Source organism: Aythya marila (assembly GCF_965140915.1).
Source record: "Aythya marila genome assembly, chromosome: Z".
Classification (NCBI taxonomy): Eukaryota; Metazoa; Chordata; class Aves; order Anseriformes; family Anatidae; genus Aythya; species Aythya marila.
In genome coordinates, this window is record NC_139080.1 from 14,520,801 (window position 1) to 14,544,169 (window position 23,369).

The window sequence follows — 23,369 nt, forward strand, 5'->3', positions numbered from 1 at the left end:
GGTTGCAGCTGGCAGTGACCTTGGGAGTCACCAGGTCCAACATCCTGCTCAAGCAGGGACACCCAGAACTGGTTGCTGCAGACCATGTCCAGATAGCTTCTGAATATCTCCAAGGTGGGAGGCTCAGCTGCTTTTAGCTGGTCATTCCTTAATGCTGCCTTTGTTGTTTTTTGTCATTTGTTTGGTGGATTTTTGTTCTTCTTTTTTTTTTTTTTTTTTTTTCAAATGAAAGCATGGGTCTCACTTTCTCTAATGGGAAGAATTGTTCTAATGAAGATATGAAGAAATTGCTACTGTTTAGACTGTTATCACCAATACAGTAAAACTCCCTTTTAGAAGCAAACATTTACAATTAGAGAAATATTGCAAGCTTGATTATACATTTCTGCAGTTTCTATATTCATGTTGCAGTTTACTCGTAAGTGTGCTTTTACAAACTGGTTTCTAGAATTTAAGAAATTACTACATCTTACTTGAGTTGCAGAAATTAAGTTCTGCTTGTTTGCATTTGTCACTATTGATTTACCGTACTTACTAAATTCAGAAAAAAGAACAAAATATTTCTTGTAAGTTAATGAAAACGGGGCTAATTTATCTCATTCTGTTTCTTTTCACCAGTTTGACAAAAAAAAATCCTTCTTTTCATTTGAAATAAATGAATATCTTGTGTGGCACATTATTAGAGATTAGATTTGTTTGGAAGCCTTATTTTAGACAGGGGAAACAAGATCAAAATACAATAAATTGTTTTTCCTAAGAAAAGTGCATCATTTGTTGTGAAGTAATTAAAATGTTTACGACAGAACATTTGGCAGGATGTGGGTAGCAAAGAAACACATTGAAGGTTAGGAGGTGGGGGAAGAGAACTCAAATGATGAAACAGTAAAGCTGCACTGGAGAAGAGCAATAATTCCCAAATCTCAAACATTACTAAAACTGATGACGTTTATGTTTTATTAGGTTTTCTTTGTAAAAAATATAATGCGGTGGAAGATGAGAAAATCATGAAAAGCTAATGGGAAGAAGATAATTACAGCAGATCACTAGTTCAAGAAGCCTCCACAGGTTCATTAGCTGAAAAATCATTTAACCTGTTAAGACTTCTCCAGTCTTTTAAAACTCCTTAAGGAATCTTTTAGGATTCCTTAAAAATTCATTCATTTGAAAATAGTGAGCATTATACCTCCCAAAGCACTTTTCTGTATGAGAACACCTTCATCAGAAGACAAATCAATATGTCTTAAACACACAGAAAAGCAAAGTAGAAACATCCCATGTCAGAGCACTGGAGAAGCCAATGGAAGGGAGCTTACCCTCCCCTGGGATCCCTCCTTGGAAAACAAAGAGACAAAAGCATTCAGAGGGCACAACCTACCTGGTGGTAATGCCACCTGTCTCTCTCAGGCAGTAAGGTCAACAAAACATAACTACAGGTGCACCTACAGAAGTGTTTTGTTTCAGATCCATAATGTGCTTTGATGCAAATCTCTGACTGTTCCACTTAAAAGGATTTGGCTTGCATTGTGGAGTAGTCTCAGACAACATAAACTAGATTCCTTTGTGATTAAACTCGATGATGTACTCCGAGAGCACCTGAAGCTCCAAACAGAGCTAGTCTGAATTACAACAAAATGAACACTCTGTGGATAAGTCCCCAGCACAATTAACTTGAGATACCCACTTCTGTTGGCACGATGTGCCTATTTAATGCAGATGAAGCTTATAGGACCTGGTGAGCAGACCTGGTGGTATAACTAATAAGGGTAAATCAGTACCTATAATTTTCATTACTGTGATTGTAGCATTTTTTATAGAATAAGAAGCATCAGTTACCTTGCAGGAAATAACTTGGAATTTCCTGAGACTAATGTATTTAAAATCTCAGACATAATTTACAGTGACAATTTCAGTCACTTAAGGGAAAAAAAAAAGGATTTATAATGTATTTAAATGTATTTAAAATCTCAGACATAATTTACAGAGACAATTTGAAGCACTTAAGGAAAAAAGAAGGATTTATAGGTCGTTGATCCAGACATGACAGACCATCTGCCCTTACCTTCTACAACACAAAAGCAACAAAATGTCACCAGTTATTTGAGGTGATGCAGATATGTATGGATTTATACTAAATATTTCATTTTATCATAGTGTGACAATATAAAGGAGCACACTACACACACATCTGCAAAGCTCTGCTTTTGCCTTATGTTATTCTCACATTTTGGGACTGCTTTATTTTATTTTATTTAGTACCACTATAATAAAAAAAAAATGTTTACGCATGATTTGTTAGCCTCACTCAAAAAAAAAAAAAAAACATTTTTTTTATTCCTGAAAATTTTTCAGCCCTAACATTGCACCTTTCCAGAAATACTCTGACAAAATTATTTATTTCTACCAAACCAACATAAAGCTACTTTGTATTAGAACTAAAATCAAGACAGTATCTTTTTTTCTTTTTTTTAATCTAAGAGTTAGTGATGAGTTATTTTTCAAATGGACTTTTCTGAATGTATCTGAATTTAGAAGTTCACTCACTATGTTTCCACACTTTAACACGCAGAAAATTATTCCATTATAACCTGTAAACAGTGGGTGATTTGATGTGGGGGATGAGTCATCTGGTCACAATGTGGCCAAGACAGTACGATGGGACAGTACAGCTGAAGCTAGAGAAAAGATGCACTTGAGCTACTGCAGCACACCCCAGCCTTTTTACTCTCTTTTTAGCAAGAGAATCAACTTCACCCATCAATTGGAGTCAAGAAGCCACAGGGAAGCATGTAGGTGCATACGTGATTTGCTGCACCTGAAGCTGGAAAGTAGGAGACAGGAAAAACAAAAACGATGCTGGATGTCTATTAACAGCCATGTATAAAACTGAGGCTGAATTATCACCTGGGACTTCACAGGACCTTCAGCTTTAAAGCACTGTAGCGGTACAGCACCCAGAATGTAGTATGTGCAGTTATGTCAACATATTGTTACATAAAGCCATTGCTCAAACACAGCATGTTACACAAAAGGCTTTCAGCTTGACAAGTCTTGCACAAGCGCAGTGACATAACCACAAAGAAAGCACTTGTGAAAAACAACCAAGTAGAGGACGTACTGACAATTAATAGCAAGAACCTTCTTCCTTGCCTATTTTCAGGTTATTTAAAGATACTGAGCTACCTTGGATATTTCTGTACTTTCATTCTCTCATGCACAAATCAGAGGATGCAGTTTATAATTTTAGCATATTGATGTTGTCGATTTTCCTACCAGTGCTATCTCTCCTAATCCAAGCTGGGCACGTCCCAAAGTCTGCCAGGCATCCCAGGAATGTGGGTTTCTCTGAACAGCCATTTCTGCTGCATGCACTGCTGGAAACATTTCATGTAATGACATCAGGACCTATGGCAGAAAAATAAGAGGAATAAGAATAAACAAACTGAAAATGGAATTAAATTTTCCAGGATTACACAAGGAACCAGCCTTGTTTCAGTAATAAGGACAGGTTTGTCTCACCCAGGTTTTTATAGTTTACAAGACAGCTGCCTAATCTAAGAGTCACCCAGTGTCGCTCCATAGCTCACAGAGAGAAACAGGAGTGCTACAGGATGATCCATCTGAACAATTTACGCAACTCTCCTAGAAGTAGATGAATTGCTTCTGAAGGCATCCATGTCTCTCCCTCCCGCCTACAAATCCCACATTCTGTAAAAGAATAACAGAACTGTGATATTACACTAGAGCAGAAACACACTGAGAATTAATCACAATACATAAGCAAGTGCTGTTGCAAAATGCCCGTGTGTTTTTTTTAATAGAGAACCAAAATCTACCCAACACAGTTACAGCGCATGTGATACAACTACAGCAATAACCCTTGTAATTCAGCATGGAAACAACTGTAAAAATGATTATTTTATGTGGAGAGAAGGCTTTGCTATTGCAGAATGCTTTACTTGGATAGGAAGTAATCTACATAAAAACTGTTAAATGGTGGTTTTCTGAATCTGGAAATCTCATTTACTCAACAAACACTACAGGTTAGTGTGAGCCTGTTACCAAAGCATCCTGTCCCTTGCACTGAATCTCCATAACTAAGCCTATAAATCATAGCTAACAGCACATATCATGTCTCAAAGCTTGCTTTATTTTTCCAAGACCTCCATGAGACTGGCATGTTACCTGAAGACCTGCATCACTCTGAGATCATGATTTCAGACACCCGCATGCTATGGTGATAGATAACAGTGTAAGAAACAAATGAGAACTGCATTCCAACAGTATGATGAAAATATGAACCACACAAGTACGACTCATGTGTGGGCAACCACTTTCTTCCCAACTGGTCAACCCAGAAGCATGACAAATAATATCAGAGCACATTCTCACTGCTGCTAAAGAGTAAAACGCAGTTATTTAATCTTACAGCCCCATGATATATTGAACAGACAAATATGAGCGTAGCATAAAGGAAGATTCAAATGCAATTATCTTGATTTAATTAATCAATTAACTTTAATTCACAAAGTACTCGTGCAGTATGAGGGTAACTGGAGTAGAAGACTAAGAGAGCTTTACTTCAGAAAATAACCCTGCACACAAGAAACACGATAAACAAAGCTTCCAATAAAGCCTTTGGATCCATACCTCTGATATTTTAGTAAGATTATATTTTTCTGGAGAGTAATTGCATGGTTTTGCTTTAACTTGATTTAACAGACTGCACACTGGAATTTAAAGTACCTAAAAATCTTTAAACACACTCCATAGCTGTATGTCATGTCACTGGCATTTCTCCCTTTTTTCTCTTAATAGTTCCCAACAACTGTACTTTCTCAGCAAAGTTTGTAATGAATATTATTTATTTTTTCTGAAACTTTCAGTTCAACTGATTTTTTGTGTGCAGCTTCTCCTGTCTGCAGCAGATCCATGAATTGAGTCAAACTGTTACCTGAGGAGAGGTGTACATCCTACCAAGATTAAACAATTTTGTACCCCTCAACTAGCTTTTACATTCATCTCTTAATGTATTTATTCTCATAATAGAAAACAAATCTAAGTATAACATTACTTGAACGATTTTATGCATCTCAGACTATTCAGTACTTTTTACAAGTACTTTCTACTGCAACTACTCCAAAACATCATTACAAATATAAATATAAATAAATTCTCATCTCTGTGCCTGGCAAGATCATGGAACGAATCCTCCTGGAGGCAATGTTAAGGCACATGCAAGAAAAGGAGGTGATCTGGGACAGCCAGCATGGCTTCACCACGGGCAAATTGTGCCTGACTCATCTGGTGGCCTTCTGCGATGGAGTGACTGCATCAGTTGACAAGGGAAGACCAACCAATGTCATCTACCTGGACTTCTGTAAGGCCTTTGACATGGTCCCACATGACATCCTAATCTTGACATTGGAAAGATATGGATTTGAAGGGTGAACCAATGGATAAGGAATTGGCTTGATAGTTGTACCCAGAGTGTTGTGGTCAGTGGTTCTATATCCAGGTGGGGGCTGGTCATGAGCCTTGTCCCTCAGGGTCTGTCTTGGGACTGGTGCTTTTCAGTATCTTTATCAATGACACAGACAGTGGGATCGAGTGCACCCCCACCAAGTTTGCAGATGACACCAAGCTGAGTGGTGCAGTGATTCAACAGAAGGAAGGGATGCCATCCAGAGGGACCTGGACAAGCTGGAGAAGTGGACCCACATGAACTGAATGAGGTTCAACAAGTCCAAGTGCAAGGTGCTGCACCTGGGTCGGGGCAACCCCAGACATGAGCACAGACTGGGAGAAGAACCCATTGAGAGCAGCCCTGCAGAGAAGGACTTGTGGGCTCTGATAGACAAAAAGCTTGACATGAGCCAGCAGTGTGTGCCTGCAGCCCAGAAGGCCAACTGCGTCCTGGGCTGCACCAACAGAGGGGTGGGCAGCAGGTGGAGGGAGGGGATTGTGCCCCTCTGCTCTGCCCTGGTGAGGCCCCACGTGGAGTGCTGCGTCCTGGGCTGGGGCCCCCAGCACAAGAGGGATGTGGGGCTGTAAGAGCAGGTCCAGAAGAAGGCCACAAAGATGCTTGGAGGGCTGGAGCACTTTCAGAAAGGCTGAGAGATCTGGGGCTGTTCAGAAGAAGAGAAGGTTTTTGGGAGACCTCCTTTTTTTTTAGTACTTAAATGGCACTTACAAAAACGACAGAGAGCGACTCTTTGGTCAGATAATGACAGGACAAGGGGGAACAGTTTTAAACTAAAAGGCGGGAGGTTTAGATTAGAAGTTAGAAGGAAACTCTTCAAAGGGTAGTGAGGCACTGCAACAGGTTGCCCAGAGAACTTGTGGCTGCCCCATCCCTGGAGGTGTTGAAGTCCAGGTTGGAAGAGGCTCTGGGCAACCTGATCTAGTGGGTGGCGTCTCTGCCTATGGCAGGGGTGGTGGAACTGGGTGATCTTTAAGGTCCTTTCCAACTCGAGCCATTCTATGAGTCTATGAAGGTTCTTTTTCTCTCTCTTAAGTCCTTTCACATTGTTTTGATTCTATTCTCTTCATTGTTGGTTTCCTTGATCCCTATATATCGCACTATAATGAACCACTGTTCATCTGTTTTAAAAAAAAAAATAAGACACAATGAATGAGTGTCTTGTTCAAAGTCTTGAGCTCAGTTCCAACTGTACACAAATTGATTTTATCCTCATTTTAAGAATTTATGTTTTTTGGTTCATTTATCTGGTTTTGAATACGTTATTTTTACTTGATCAAACATGGCATGAACATAATGGTCTAGTTTTCTGTTTCTCAGAAAGATGTCTCCAGGTCTTCTTTCATCTCAACGCAGATGCTTGAAATACTTGAGCTGATCTATTACTTTTTCCTTCAGATATGTGACCAAAACAGGAATCTGTCAACCAGTAGCAGTCCCTACACCTGTATTTATTAGAATACTTGCAGCCACTTTGCTGTATTGTATCTTCTCATTGTTACAGTCATTTGTTGTAATTGTACGTTTGTTTAGACTTGGATATTTAACTGTATTGCCAGAATTATTCTGAAGAAAACTGGGTGAGGTAACCTACCCCCAAATGCTCTCTCTGAAATAACCATGCTCTTTGATTTGGTTGAATTCCTTTCAGAAGGAACTCCTCCATGTGCAGAACGTATCTTTTCGGGAGCTCTATGGTACTTAGTACAACAAAGCTCTTGACCTTTTCTTAATCTTTTTCGGACTACAGTACAATTGACTCTAAACCACAAGCTATAATCAGCATGAATCCAGACACACATACAATTACATTACTTCATCAGCTGCTTTGTGTGATCTCTTTTGGTTCAATTTATATTGACAACTATGTTCATGTATTTTTGGTAGAATTTTTTTTTTTGGACAGAGATTAATAGTTGTCACTCTCTGCTATTCTCTGCTAGTCACTTCTAGCAAATGCTCAGATTATGAGTCTAAACAGTAACAAGCAAGCATTATTTTATTGGTCGTAAACTACTAGAAATAATTAGACTAGTCACCCAGCATTTCTTTAAAATGGACTTACCTTCAAAAAACCAAAACAAAACAACAAAAAAAAACCCACTAGTTCAGTTGCATTAGGGTATTTTTCAATAACCGGATAAATAGCATGATGCTTCAGAGAAACTACATATCTCTCAGAAAAATGCACTGATATAACCTTGTAATTTGAAAGGACAAAAATATCAAGCTTTTACTTGTCATAATTATTCTTGGAAAAACCTCCACAAAGAGACAATCTTATCAGCAAAACAGGTCTTTTTTTTCAAGCAAGCTATGAGGGAAAAGGGCTGTTTTGCCAGAATCACCTCCCTGTAAAGTAAGGATCAAGATATGTGCCTATTTATGAATGTCCCTTTTAGGAGCTGACACTAAGATTCTGTTCCTTTTCTGTTACTAATTTCTTGCATGAAACTTCTTTTGCAAATTTCATTAACAAGATGGCACTCAAGCCTCACAGTTAAGTAACCTCATTGCAAATTTTATTTTCCAGTTACAGTGAATGCAATTCATTAGAAAACATTGTTAAAGCTAATCAATTAGAGAAGAAAACAAAATCTTACAAAACAGAAAAAGCTCTCTCTTTCCTATGGACATACTTCCATCTAGTCATTTTTAATATATTTCTTATAAAGCTGTTCAGTAGGTGGCTTCTCTGAGGTTATTTTATTCCAACACAGACATACAATTATCACATGCATTGAAACAAAGAACATCTATGTCACTATGGTGACTTTGTTTAATAGGTCTAGCTTAAAAAATAAATAAATAAATAAATAAAAAGTGAGAGTGGAGAACTTTGTGAAGGAAAAAAAAAAAATCAAATATTGCAACAGTCATCAGGAGACTGACCAAGTGAAAAAATCCAGGCAGTAGCATGACCTGTCCTGTGCTACCCACAATATTTTGGAAGTGTTATGAATCCGAATGAGTCCTCACTTTAGATGAGATCAATGGCTTGAAGCTGAATCACTATATATAGACACATTCCAAGTCCAGTGAAAATGACCCAATTCCTTCTTCCACCCAGAAACCAATTTTGAACTAGTCATGAATAAAATTCTTCCTACCTGTAACCAGTTCACATTTACCCATGCCACGAAGCAACATCTGTTGTACCATACAACAAAACCTTTTGTTATGGACCTTTCTGTAATTTTCAAAGTTTTCTTGGTAAACTCTTTTTACTACATCCCAGTATAAAAAAATAAAATGAAACTCCCTACCATTTATACTTGCTTACATTGTGATCAAAGAAGAGAATTACAAACTCAGTTAGGTTAGTAGGAACCTCTGGAGGTCATATAGTCCAACCTCCTCAAACAAAGACTGTTAACTTCAATCTGGTTGTTCAACATCAAATAAACTAAATAATTCCAGTTTCTTCCGAAATCTTCAGAAAGAATAATCATTTTCACTGAAAAGTGTTTTTTTTTCTTCCTCACGTAAAATTGGAATTTATGTTGCTGTCATTGGTAAGCATTGCCTTTTACTATTTTGGTGGACACTTCTGCAAAGAATCTCTCTCCTCTGCTACACACAGCACCTCCACCCTCCCACTAGGTAATAGAGATCTTAGGAATCATAGAACCACAGAATATCCTGAGTTGGAAGGGACCCACAAGGATCATTGAGTCCTACTCCTAGATCCACACAGCACAAACCAGAAACCAGACCCTATGTCTGAGAGCATTGTCCAAAGGCTTCTTGAACTCCAGCAGTCTCAGTGCCATGACCACTGACTGCCCTGGGGAGCCTGTCCCAGTGCCCGACCACCCTGTGGGTGCAGAGCCTTTCCCTAAGCCCCAGCCTGACCCTCCCCTGTCCCAGCTCCATGCCGTTCCCTCGGGTCCTGTCGCTGTCCCCAGAGAGCAGAGCTCAGCGCCTGCCCCTCCGCTCCCCTCGTGAGGGAGCTGCAGGCCGCCATGAGGCCTCCCCTCAGCCTGCTCTGCTCGGGGCTGAGCAAACCAAGGGACCTCAGCTGCTCCTCATATGTCTTCCCCTCTAGACCCTTTGCCATCTTCATAGACCTCCTTTGGACACTGACGGTTTCATATCCTTCATTGATAGGTATCTCTGAAGTTCATATCTTTGCAGATTAAATAAATCAACCTATCTAGAACACTAAAATATTTATTTGCTTAGTAGCTTGCACTGTGGAAGTAACACCAGTACATTATATAATTACAGTACATCACAAACTGGTTAATCTCAATCAACACAAATCAAGAACAACTAAAAATATTTTGAACACAACTATATAGTCAATATAATGCATACATCTGTAATATTGACAAAGAATACATGAAGAATTCAGCAGTTCATATTCTGAAGTTCATCCAGTTCCACAGAGGCCAAATACAGTTCAAGGACAGCACAAGAACTTCAGAGTCGGCAGATGCTCTGCCCCAACCCTCACAGTGAATCTCCTCTTCAACTTACACAGGTACAGCATTTTGCACTGTAAGCATGACATGCTATTTTGCTTAGAAGTAATATTTGTTTTACTTAGTAAATTTCTAGACTTTTTTTTCTATTCACAGAAATGTACAATGCTATTTTTAAATCGATTTATCTCAGCAGTTAGTAGCAAAGTTTCTATCTGTCATGAGAAAATAGGAGTATAAGACTGCCTTTTGGAAGAGTACATTAAATTCAGTTCAGACTGGTTCGTACCTACACAGTTTAGTGACTATAATAGCCACATTAGCCAAAGGCCTGTTCCAGCAGAGGGATTCTAGTGGGCCTGGGGAAAAAAGATAATAATAACCACATTCCTCTCTCATTTTCTTTATTTATTTTGCCATGGTATCCCTCATGAACAGGTTGGCAGCAGTCATCACCATAAATTGATCTTTTACCACCGTGTCTGGTTCCAACTGATTGTCGGTAATGCAGAGCTTGTATTAAGCTAAATTTATAATTCCGTAACAAACATATCATTGCTAATGACCATATATGTGACCAACTATATATAAATCAGCAATTATTAGCTGATTTGTTAACTTAAACTACTGATTATGAAATCTGGCCATTTCTCAGAAACTTTATAATTTCTTAAGCACAAAGAGGGAAAGAGGGAAGTTGAAATTATTTCTTCACTGAGCTCTGAATTTCTTAATCCTTAAGAACAAGGGTGGAACAATTTAAATATCAATATGGGTTTGGCATACAAAGAGAGATATGCAGTTGAAATCCTGATCCTGTTCAATGAATGCAAATTGAGGATGCAGGGCTGTACAGAAACTAGATCCTCAGACAGCTGATAAACAGCCAAAAAGCTTATTAAATTTACATAACTTGAGCTGGCAATGCATGCTTGCAGCCCGGAAAGCCAAATGTAACCTGGGCTGCATGAAAAGCAACGTGGCCAGCAGGGCAAGGGAGGTGATTTTCCACCTCCACTCTGCACTCGTTAGACCCTACCTGCAGTCCTGCACCCAGCTCATGAGCCCCCCCCAGCACAAGAAGGACGTGGGGTTGTTGGAGTGAATCCAGAGTCCAGATGATCAGAAGGCTGAAGGCACCTCTCCTACAAAGACAGGCTGAGGGAGTTGGGGTTGTTCAGTCTGGAGAAGAGAAGGCTCCAGGGAGACCTCATCACAGCCTTCCAGTACCTAAAGGAGGCCTACAAGAAAGCTGAGGAGGACTCTTTGTCACGGGGTACAGTGACAGGACAAGGGGGAATGGCTTTAAACTAACAGAGGGGAGATTTAAATTAGACATTAGTAAAAAAGTTCTTTGGTAAAAAAAAAGGATGGTGAGGAACTGGAACAGGTTGCCCAGAAGAGCTGTGTATGCCCCATCCCAAGTGTTCAAGGCCAGGATGGGGGCTTTGAGCAACCTGATCTAGTGAGAGGTTTCCCTGTCCATGGCAGAGAGTGGGAATTATCTGATATTAGAGGTCCCTTCCAAACCAACCCATTCCATGATTCTATGATAACCGTTTTTGTATGTTTGCATTTGTATTCACACATTTCAATACATATCTATATCCTATTGCATGTGCACTTTAGGATTCCTTTAAATAAGCTATTTTACATTTACTTTGAAATACGTTACTTTAAACCTGACATGCTAAGAATATGTTAAGGCATGGCAAAACAAATAGATTGATCCTGTCCCCCAAATATAGAGGAATTCATGTGAAGTCCATCAACGTTAAACTATTATGCAGATCCCAGAAGAACTGCAGGAATGCTGTCATAGTTGCACAGGGCGTTCCAGAATTTGTTATCTGAGATCTCTGTGGTACAAATATCACTGCATGAGTAACACTAGCCAGGTGAATTCTCAGGAATCGTGCCTGAATCCCAAGTAAATTCATTATATGTACCATTGCTCTTTGACACCTCTCTTGCCCCAAGAAGAGAGTCCTGGCTAGTCTGCTGTACAAAAGTTCAGACCCTAATTGACACATCTCCTTCATGCATGCTCCTCCATCTTTGTAATTCAAAGCAGCAGTGAAATAATGCAATGAATGTTTAAAAGCTTAGGCCTCAATGAATTTCAAGCAGTCTAAGAGACTACATTAATGTAGGTGGGCTTTATGCACTCCTTTGAGTATGATACCAAGTATCTAATACCAGAATTAATACAATGGGTGTTAGTTTTGCCAAAACAATAAATAATTGTAATAATACAGAACTGAACTGCTTGCATAAACATTTACTGGATACTCAGTGTTCTTGCAACAGGGAAACAATTTAAGCTGGTAAGGGAATATAAGCTATATAAATTGAAACATCTTGCATGAAAAGGAGAACAATATGTGCACCCCTAACCTCTCAACACACCATAATCATCTGTTTTTAAAGGGATCAAAGGGTAGCTGAGAGCGATGGAAACAAACTCATCTACTTTTATGGGTTTTGAACCAAAATACAGTTGAGCAATTCCACAGCTCCCATATGATTTTCTGGAAACACTCTTAATGGAACTGTCATTGACAATTGAAAACTTTAAATGCTATTTCCGTTCTTCAGAAATTAGGAAAGACATTTGTCCCACATCAGTTAAAATAGGGATCTTTAAGTCTTTCCATAAATATTTACAGATTCCTATTGTGTCATTAGTGTATTTTTCTGAGCTGCATATTAAACAGGTTATTTAAGATGTTGTTTTGCTGCCGAGAAAGCAAATGCTGATGAACTGGGGAGCTGCTATATAACCCAACTCAAGATAATCTTCATAAACCTAACAGGATACGCAGATATTCAGACCCATTAAAAACGTCCCATCCTATGTTAATTCTCAAAAAGCATGACTCACAGGGAGACTTTTCTTCACGGACAGAAAATCAGTATAGACCATAAAGAATCTTTGCATATAGTGCAAAGTCATTCTTAGCATGAATCACTACCTCTAGTACATGACTTGCATCAAGACAGGCAGGTTTTCATGGTCCCAATACTGGTCAAGCCCTTGCTGAAATTGGTGTACAGCTTTCTTCCAAATCTGGAGCTACCTAAACTTCCTCATTTAGCTACACAGTAATAGCTTCAGTATTTGTGCTGGTGTGATGGATTGGAGTTACATACTCAGCCATAAGACGGTATCATTTAAATATGAACCACAGTATTTTTGGAATGACTTAACATATTCCTATTTTGGCAAAAAGTGGACTTTTACAGCTCATATTAGTGCCTTCAAAAGTAGAAAGGTATCAGATTACACATTATACTAATCAGCTTCCAGTAAGCGTAAGTCATACCGCAAACAACATCTGTAATAGTTATTTGCATGTACTAAAGAACTACTGCCAATTTACAAGATTAAAAAAGAGGTTTTGTTAAAAAGATTTAAGAAATAATTTTATAAATGTACACTATTTTGCACATAAATTTATCTTCTGTTACACCATGAATGAGAATATATTATGTAATAACAAAAAGTGAAACCAAAGGGAAACAGTGCAACTGTCCAGCTGTGCTCCCTTCTACACGAAGATGAGCTGGAAGTGAAAGCCTGAATTCCCTCATTCTTTCAGGTTTTTTCCTCTCCAACAGTATTATGACAGGCAAAAAAGTTTTACAAGCCAAATTACAGTCACACAGCTGGCTTCTGAGCCCTTCCTGGTAAGCAGGAAAGCAAAGTATCCTCTTCCTCCAAGTCACTTACATATTCCTCAGTCTGGAAAAGAGAAGGCTGAGGGGAGACCTCATCATGGCCCACAGCTTCCTCATGAAGGGGAGCGGAGAGGCTGGCGCCAATCTATTCTCTTTAGTCACCAGTGATAGGACCCAAGGGAATGGAGTGAAGCTGCAACAGGCGAGGTTCAGGATGGATATCAGTAAGAGGTTCTGCACCCAGAGGGTGGTCGCACACTGGAACAGGCTCATGAGGGACATGGTCACGGCACCAAGCCCGTTGGAGTTTAAGAAGAGCTTGGACTATGCTCTCAGACACGTGGTCTGAATTTTTGGGTAGACCTGTGTGAAGCCAGGAGTTGGACTCCATGATCGCTGTGGATCCCTTCCAACTTGGGATATTGTACGATTCTATGGTTCTATATACCTTGGTCATTTAGATGAAATATAGAAGGATTGGGAGTGCCAAGCATGCAACCACACGTCAGTATTAGGTATTGCATCTGGAGTACCAATTGAATGATGATGTAGTAAGCACCTGTTTGCACAGGTCACTCCACACCCTAGTCCAGACCTTGGTAAGCTAACAATTCCCTGTACTCCCGTTATTTCCACTGCTTTTTTCAACAGAATACTCTTGAGTAAGACACAGAAGAAACAAATTGCAAAATAAATGCTACAGCAAAAACATTCTGCATAAAGGAGCCAGCAATAAAGCACTCGAATCATCTCTTCTTAAGGTATCTTATCAAGATACCAGCGATATCAAGATATCCTACTATGTGGTCTGTTTTACTCAAACAAGAGTTAAGTTTTTATTTATAGCCAAAAAATCTGTAGGACTGATAAAATTTTTGAATCTTCCCACCCACACCACCCAAGATTTTCACCCCATATATACATATATGCTGATAAAGTAATCCAACAATACTCAATTTATTATTTTAGAGAATCTAACTTTTTTCAGTTCACTGACAACATGAGAGAAGTTGTGATAACATCCAGAAAAAAAAAAGTAGCAGTTACCACATCTTGTGTTTTCGGTTTTGTTATCTCTATACCAGAATCAAATTGCAGCAGCAGTAACAATTTTAAAACTAAAAAATATACCATGCTTTCCAACACTGGTATAGTACATTAATTGATGTGGTATTTTTCCTTTCTCTTTTTCTTCTCCCAGCTATAGACAAAGTCTTTCTCCCCCATATTTTGGGTAGCTATTTCCCTAAGAGTACTTTTTTTTTTCCCTTTCTAATCTGTAAAACAGATGGAAGATTGTTTTTTTAAAGAGCCTTTCTTCCACATGTAAGTTTCAGTCTTTTCCCTTCATCTCAATTTATTTACCTGTCCTCTGACTTTTGTAGTTACATACATGAAGTGACAACATCATACGCAATTAATTTATGGTTTAAACTATTAGTTAAGCATTTCAGAAAACATGAATGAAGAAGAAATAACTCCCACTGTTTCTTCTGAAGCAACAAAAGGCTCTCTCACAGAGGATACAAATGTGTTTATATTGTGGCACATTAGTAAGAAGAGAAGTTTCTTATGTTTCAAAAAAAGAAACCTAAATCGTTGATGTGAGGAGATGGTTCCTGTCCATTCCTGTTGAAGCAGTCCCTGTAAAAGTGCAAAAATACAACATCGCTGCTTTTCATCTTCCCTCTAGCCTGCTAAGCTACGACGCCCTACAAACAAAAACATCAAAACACAGGTAGCATGTTCAGCAGCTTGGCAAGTGTTTTCTGTTTCCATTCATCTCAACTCTGACATAGCATAACCATTATATTCTTAAAAATAATAATAATAATTAAAAAGTAGAAAAAATGTGATGAAGATGGACAAAAGCTTTTAGCAACTGAATCAAGCAGCTTAAACAGGTATTAAACACCAAAAAATAATGTGATAAAAAAGCAGAAGCCATACATTTTCTTGTTCTCATTCTCAATTCAAATTAAAAACATGTTTTTAGAACAGCATCTTTATTTAATTTGGGGGAAAAAAGTACTTTTGTACCTTGGCAAAAAGATGGAGACAAAAGCTTCCTGATCCAAACAAAACAACAAATCTTGGCACTTTTGCCATCTAAACTACACAAGGAGACACACTTAAATTACAAGCTGATGTCATAACTTTGACAAGAAGTGTTGATGGCTGCAAGCCTTTTTCATCAAAACATTTGTAAAATAAAGGCTTTGATGAGTTAATGTCATAAATATATTCCATCTAATGCTGTTTTCCAAGACTAATTTATCTTTGAAATACTTAATGTGAAAACGGAGTGTAGCATGTCTTGTGTACAGTACCCGTGTTTAATGTTGAGAATATTAAGCCAACTCTTTCAACTAAAAAGAGTAGGCAGATTTCTAATGGCAGAGTCAAACTTTGTAGAATGACAGAATATCAGAGTTGGAAGGGACCCACAAAGATCATTGAGTCCAACTCCTGGGTCCCCTAAGGACCATCCGAAAAACCAAACCATATGTCTGAGAGCGTTGTCCAAATGCTTCCTGAACTCCAGCAGCTCGGTGCTGTGCCCACTGCCCTGGGGAGCCTGTCCCAGAGCCCAACCACCCTCTGGGTGCAGAGCCTTTCCCTAAGCCCCAGCCTGACCCTCCCCTGTCCCAGCTCCATGCCGTTCCCTCAGGTCCTGTCGCTGTCCCCAGAGAGCAGAGCTCAGCGCCTGCCCCTCCGCTCCCCTCGTGAGGGAGCTGCAGGCCGCCATGAGGCCTCCCCTCAGCCTGCTCTGCTCTGGGCTGAGCAAACCAAGGGTCTTTTTGGGCCCCCTGGCAAAGGACCTCAGCTGCTCTTCATATGTCTTGCCCTTTACACCCTTCACCAGCTTTGTAGTCCTCCCTTGGATGCTCTTTGATAGTTTTATGTCCTTTTTATAATGAGGATAAAATCTTCACACAGCACGGGAGGTGAGGCCCCACCAGCGCAGAGCAGAGCAGGACAATCCCTTCCCTCCACCAGCTAGCAGTGCCGTACCTGATGCACCCCAGGGTGCGGTTGGCCCTCCTGGCCGCCAGGGCACACTGTTAATCTTGTTCATCTGTCAAGAGTAAGGCTCTCTCTGCTCCTTCAAAAATATATTTTTCAGGTATTTCGGTTGCTTCTTCTACATTGTAACATCCTAATTCAGTTCCTAGCAAAGATGTTATTTATTATGATTGACTGGAATACAGCATATTTTTAACTCCTGCTACAAGATACTCCTTTGTGTTAAGAATAAATGGAAATCCTAAATTAATTTTGATGTAGTTTATGCATACAGCAACATCAGCCAGTATCTGGTCAATGACCACAGAGTTTAAATTTCTACATTCCCAAAGAATTGTCATGATTTACCTGTGATTTCATCTCATAAAGCGTAGCATCATCTGGAGTTAACTGAAGTGCTTCATCCCACTTCTGAATAGCCTCCCGGTACCTGCAGTTAAAACAATATTACACTCTCACTATATTTAAATGAAACTTATATTAAGAATTTCTATTTTAAAAACCGACATTTTCCTAATTAAAATGCCAAAGCATCTCATTAATATTAATGATTTTTCTAATCACTTCCTCATAAAACATGCTGAATTGCATTGAGGAACTGGGTATTTCTTTTTGTGACCACTGAGTGCTAAGTACTACTGTACAACTTGCCTCAACTGAATTTACAAGTTAACATAGGAAACCTATGTCAAACCAATGAACGAAAGTTAGAATTCTTGAACTTAATCCACTTCCCCTCGTTGTCAAAAATCATGTTCAGTCACTTATTATAAAACATAATCTGAATGCAACATGCCTTACTACAATTATCATTTCAAATTTGTTTTCAACCTCAAAAGCTTGTTGGAGTTACACACCAGCATTTCTGTATTGTTACGTAGACTAAAATACCTAAGTTCAAGTAACTTTAGTATATAAGGAAAAAAAGGAAACAGAAAGTAAACAGGTACACTAAAATCATTCAACTTTGGGAAGATACACAGTAGCTTTGTAATATGTTGCCCTCCCCTAGAAAACAGAAAAAATGAGTTCACCAAACCGAATAAAAAGTAGGTCTTTGACTAAACAAAGAGATGGAACTTTGACAAACCTATACTAGGGTTTTGAAGTACACCAAAAAACTGTGACAGCATAATAAACAGTTTGAGGGGTGCAATCTTCCAGACTAAAAGAAAGCCACATATTAGCATCAACGAGTCTGCCGAATGCAGCAACTTCTCTGAATCCTCCATTTCAAAATTCACCTTTGACACAGAACTGTGTAGGAACCATTACATTTCTATTAACTTCACTAACTTCACTGTGAAGGTACGAAATCAGTTACTTTTGAAATACGCACTGCACTTTTAATATAACGCAGGTAAAACTAGTTTTCATACACACGTGATAGTTATAATAGTTACCTTCACCCACTCCCATTCTCTCTTCTCTTTCCCTTTCCCCATTTTTCAGTCCTCTGGCTTGCATCACACCAAATCAGTCACATAAAGACCATAAATTTCTGAACTGATCAGAAGTAAATAATAGATGGGAAAAGCAACACAACTGAAGTTGAGCACTCAGTAATGATTCAGGTATTATTTGTAAATGTTTGTAGGTGACACTGCTAAGTATGCTTAGTACTCAAATAAAACACAAGTAAAAAGATGTTTCAATACATTTTCCCATTTCCTCAAAGTTTAGCTTCCAGCTGTGCATTTGCAATCTCAGTTCATTCTCCATGGGCAGGTGTTCAAACTACAGGAAGCATAACCAATTTTTTTACGTGTTAGTAGAAACATAAGCCATCATTTAGTTAGCAAGAAAAACACTTTTTCAGTAGAAAACTATAGCTTTGTCTAAACACAGCATAGACACAGCACAACAAAACCTTCATTAGCTATGAGAAATACACCAGTAAAGGGGTTTTGAGCTCAATTAGGCAATGTCCTGGCCATTCAGGAAGCCACAAGACAGTGAGTGTAGGGGAAAAAAAAAAAAAACAGGTTAGAAACAGAAGACTTTAGAAACCTGAGCAAACACAGTGACATTATTTAATAGATAGAAAAGAAGGTATAACACCGGCATTCTGGAAGTAGAAAGGCATAAGATCAAAGCTTCTTTTCAAGAACAAGCATTTTACTTCTATGAAGAGGACATCATGGTTCATCAAAATATCAGTCTAATGAGAAAAAACTCACAGCAAGAGCACACTACCTCTGAAGGTAGTGCCAAATATAGGCAAATATAGCCCAAAATTCTGTTGAGTTTTGCTGCCAATTTGTCAACAGTCTGTCAACAGAATAAAGATAGTCTAGGGAAAGTAGGCCATTCATTCACAAAAACATTGTACCCTGTGTATGATATATGTTTGAACAGAGCAGTTCAGTGATACAAAAGGTGCCGAAGAGTAAACATTCATTTGTCAGGAAAAAAAAAAAATCAATCTTTGACAAAAGGGAAAAACTACTGATCCTGTCCTGAATTAGAGAAAGTGAACCATGCTGCTTGCTCTAGTGAGTCAAACTTTGGAAAAAAATATTTTCTATAAAGATAGGTCTTTGTAAAAGAATTGTCTTCCTCATTCTTCTAAAAAAGAAGATTACAAACTGTATTAAATATCAGAAGCCTTGCAGAAAAAGTCACCTGGGAATATAGTTGTAGAGATACAGTTGTAAAAACAGTGTTCCAGTAAAACCATACGCCTTGGCTGACAAAAGAAATGAGCTAACACATAGGTAGAGTTGCTAAAATAAAAAAATTAAAAACCTGATCATTTTACTGTCCCTCAGGGTCCTGTTGAACTGAATTGTACAGGACCTTTATTACTGTAAGGAAGAAGAAATAATTTTGAAAAAGAGAGCTTCAACATAAATATTCATGCTCTGGGTTTAATTGAAACAAATTTAATGAATATTCCACTTGCTATTCCCATTTCTTTTCTTAGAAAGCAAATAAACTCATACAATTGAGTTACTAGCATGTAACAAGGCAGTATCCATCAGCCAAGCTGCAAAAACTACCGTGTCATGTCTGGTAAAGAATTTTTGCTTAATGCTGTTCCATTTATCTTAATGCAGATCACATGCCTAACTTAACTCCTTCCAATGCGCCTGACAGAGAATGAGAGCACATATATCCAGAACACATGCTATATATAGCACAGATGATGTACAGCAACGTGCAATTGAATCCTATGTGCCTTCAGAAAAAAAGGATATGAAACCTAGTACTTAAAAAAAATAAAATAACTTGCAACACAAACAAGAATGAGGCTCAAAAACCCCAGATCCACCCACTGGTGATATTACAAACATTCCTCAGAAAACTCTGATATTTATCACAGTGGGAAATAGTTCCAGCATCAGCAGGCTGGGGGCCTACTGGCTGGAAAGCAGCTTTGCAGAAAAAAAAAAAAAAAAACGAGTCCTGGTGGCCAGCAAACTGAGGATAAGCCAGCAATATGCCCCCATAGAAAGGAAACCCAACAGCATCATGGAGGGCTTCAAGCATCACCAGCAGGTTGAGGGAGGGGATCTTTCTCAGCTCTGGTGAGATGGTATCTGGAGCGCAGCGTCCAGGTTCAGGCTGCCCAGCACAAGAGAGACATGAACCAGGGGCCACAAAGATGATTGAAGGCATGGAGGGCCCTATCATGTAAGGAGAGGCTAAGAGATATGAACTGTGCAGCCTGGAGAAGAAAAGGCTCTCGGGAGATCTTATCAAAGCGTAGAGATATCTGATTCAGAAGTGGGTGCAGGAATAAAGAGAGCCAAACTCTTCTCATTGGTGCCCAGCAACAGAAAAAAGAGGCAATGGGCATAAAGTGACACAGAGGAAATTCTGTTTAGATGTAAGAAATACATTTAAATAAATACTGTAAAGGGTGACTGAATATTGGAACAGGTTGCCCACAGAGGTGGTAGAGTGTCCATCATTTAAGATATCCAAACCCCAATTGAGCAAGCTGCTCTAGTTGATCCTGCTTTGAGGTAGAAAATGGAGTAGAAAAATGTCCAGGGGTTTATTAGGATTATGTATGATTGTATGACATCAGCAACCTCAGTGGCATCTAGTTTAAAAGGACATCTGATCATCTTCCGACAAAATGAAAACAAAACAGAATCTTACAAAGTCATTAATTTTCACACAGCCGGGATTACTATAAGGCTTATCTAATGTAACCATAAAGAAATCACAGAACATTAATAATGGCCATATATTCATTTTATATAAAATCAAATTAATATTGCTGCAAAAGTAAAACCCTAATATGCATTGTAACTAAGCCTCTAAACTTCAGTAATACAAAACATTTTTAAGAAAAGATTGTCTTATTTTGAAGTATTGAGTTGCTATTTATGCAAGTACAAAGATACAGTATACTGACTTTTATCTACCCAGTGATTTTAATGAAATAGTACACCTTACTACAAAGCAAAAGATTATGCAATTATAACCAGAACATAGTTATTATTTTCTTCACTGAAATGCCAAAAAAAAGAAGAAATTACTGAAAACTGGACACATCTGGGATGGTTTCAGAGTACAAGATGTGATGGATCTTGCCAATTCTTATTTAATGACATGAAATCCCATGGCTCCCCTGAAATACTAAAATTGCTCTCTTAAGACATGCTACTGACCATCTGGGAGCTATAGAGACTTGGCAGATTTTCGTACAGCTTTGTGAACTTATGAAACAAACATCTTATGCTTACACTTCATTTTTTCAATAACACTTCTGGGAAAACGGGATCTCTTGTGCTCTTAAACAAAACTGTTATGCCAAATTTGTACATTCATTAATTGTATTTAATTAGATGCTTCTGGGTTTAAAAAAAAAAAAAAAAAAACATATAATACACGAGAGTCCTGTAGTTTTACTCTGACAGGCTTGCCTCAGTTGATGCTTCAGGCAGAGACTGAAACAGGGCACATACAGAATGACATTGAAAACATCTTAAGATATACTGAAGAAATGAGATGGTAGTAAATTCAGAAGACAAGCCTGCAGGAGAGAGGCAAATCACAGAAGTGCCATGTCAGCAGAAAAGAGGATATAACCCCCCCAAAATTGTCAGGGACTTGGAGAGGATCAGATGTCTCAGGAGGACGATGAACAACACAGTTAGACAGAGGCCAGAGGAAAACAAGATTTCAAAAAGAGCATGTTGAATACTTGAACCATATCATAGAGGATGAAGGTGAAAGGTCTGTGGCCACCAGAAACACCAGCAAGAGCAATCTTAATAGAGTGTTGGGGCAAATTCAGCAAACTTTGGTGGAAGGTAGAGGAAAAGAACACCAGCCAGTAACTATACAGGGTACATAAAATGGAAAGCAGAGAGAAATGAAAAGCCAATGAGAATCTGATTATAGGAACCAACTTCTTTCTCACAAGCTGGGTGATGATGCAGGGTTGCACTGTGGGAGAGAATTCACGAACAGGTGAAGGAGAAAACTAAAAGCAATAAAGGAGAATAGTAGCACAGCTTTCTTGGGTTAAACAACCTCAAAGTCCTCTATGACAGACACATCTTTTTATAGTAAAATGGTTCCTCTGCTGGGTGTGGGGAGGGAACTGGTACTTTATATAAGCATCTAGCAAGAACAACATGCAATAGCAGGTTAAAACATTTTTTTTTTGTTAATCTAATTTTGTTAATCCATTGTTAGTGACCTACAGCACATTTAAGCTCACAGGCAGACTTCCCAAGATTATTATGTCTTCAAACTTTTTTTTTTTTTTTTTTTTAATTGCAGATAATTCTGATGCTATTGATGAATCACCAACAGGCTGCAGCTCAACAGTATAGTTATTTTATGGTAAATAATGTAATCTACATTACCTGTGATTTTAAAGGGATAAAGTTAAAACTGTCTGTTTTGCTACCTGCTACAGTTTCCAAGGAAACATTTTATTATTTTTTTTTTAAACAGGCTGATTCAAGTATGGCCACACTAACTACCACAGGTAAAGAAGTACGTTATAGCTCTTCAACAGCAACTGACCACATACATGTTCTTACCCCACAGTAAATGCCAGATAAATGCAAACAAGCTTTTCTTCAAGTAGCTCTCCTTCAAGTTGGTGAACTATACAGAACTTACCATTGGACAAAACAGCATGCACACAGCTGATGCCCATCATTTCAAAGCTTAAGTATTCATAAGAGTTCATGTTCCTGCACATATTAGACACCATGATATCACGTCATTGATATCCAGACACACGTAGTGTAAACAGTGAAAAGAAGTCAGATTTATGCAGCAGAATTTTTTATGCAGCAAAATTCTGTTACAACTAAATCAGCTGAATATAGCCTACAATTAAACAGCTTACTTCAAAGAGACTTATCTCTCTTAGGAACTTCCACAGAAGAAGAGATGAGAAATACCATTTCATCACATGCCAAAACAATTACCATCCATCATCATTCCAAAATTACAAAATGAGGTTTTCAACATGAGTTCAATCTCTGTTTCTGAAGCTGTATTTCATCGGCACATGTACGTATGGAAGTTTTTATCATTTCATCTATTAGGTAAATGCAGTTCCTTTTGAAACTGCCTTTGTCAAAGAAAACCTACCAAATCCAATAACAGAGAAAGGTATTCTTGTAGCTAATGTGCAGGACTGAAAAACATGTAATCAGGATTCTGGTACTCTCTCTGATAGAGACATCCTTCCTCATGCAGAGTAACATTTTAATTTTCTCACATAAAACATGTGAAGAAACCTTATCAGAAATCACTTACTACTATTTCATGAT

At 38.5% G+C, this 23,369-nt stretch overlaps 1 protein-coding gene across 1 annotated transcript in view; it reads right to left on the reverse strand.

Moving 5' to 3' along the window:
• Positions 1-23,369, reverse strand: part of TTC33 (tetratricopeptide repeat domain 33) — a 51,260-nt gene that overhangs the window by 8,811 nt on the left and 19,080 nt on the right. Inside the window, exons 2-3 of the mRNA XM_082784182.1 lie at positions 16,963-17,044; positions 3,271-3,402 (exon numbers count right to left, since the gene is read on the reverse strand). Coding sequence (XP_082640308.1) covers positions 3,271-3,402; positions 16,963-17,044 — 214 coding nt within the window. The remainder of the gene's footprint in view (positions 1-3,270; positions 3,403-16,962; positions 17,045-23,369) is intronic.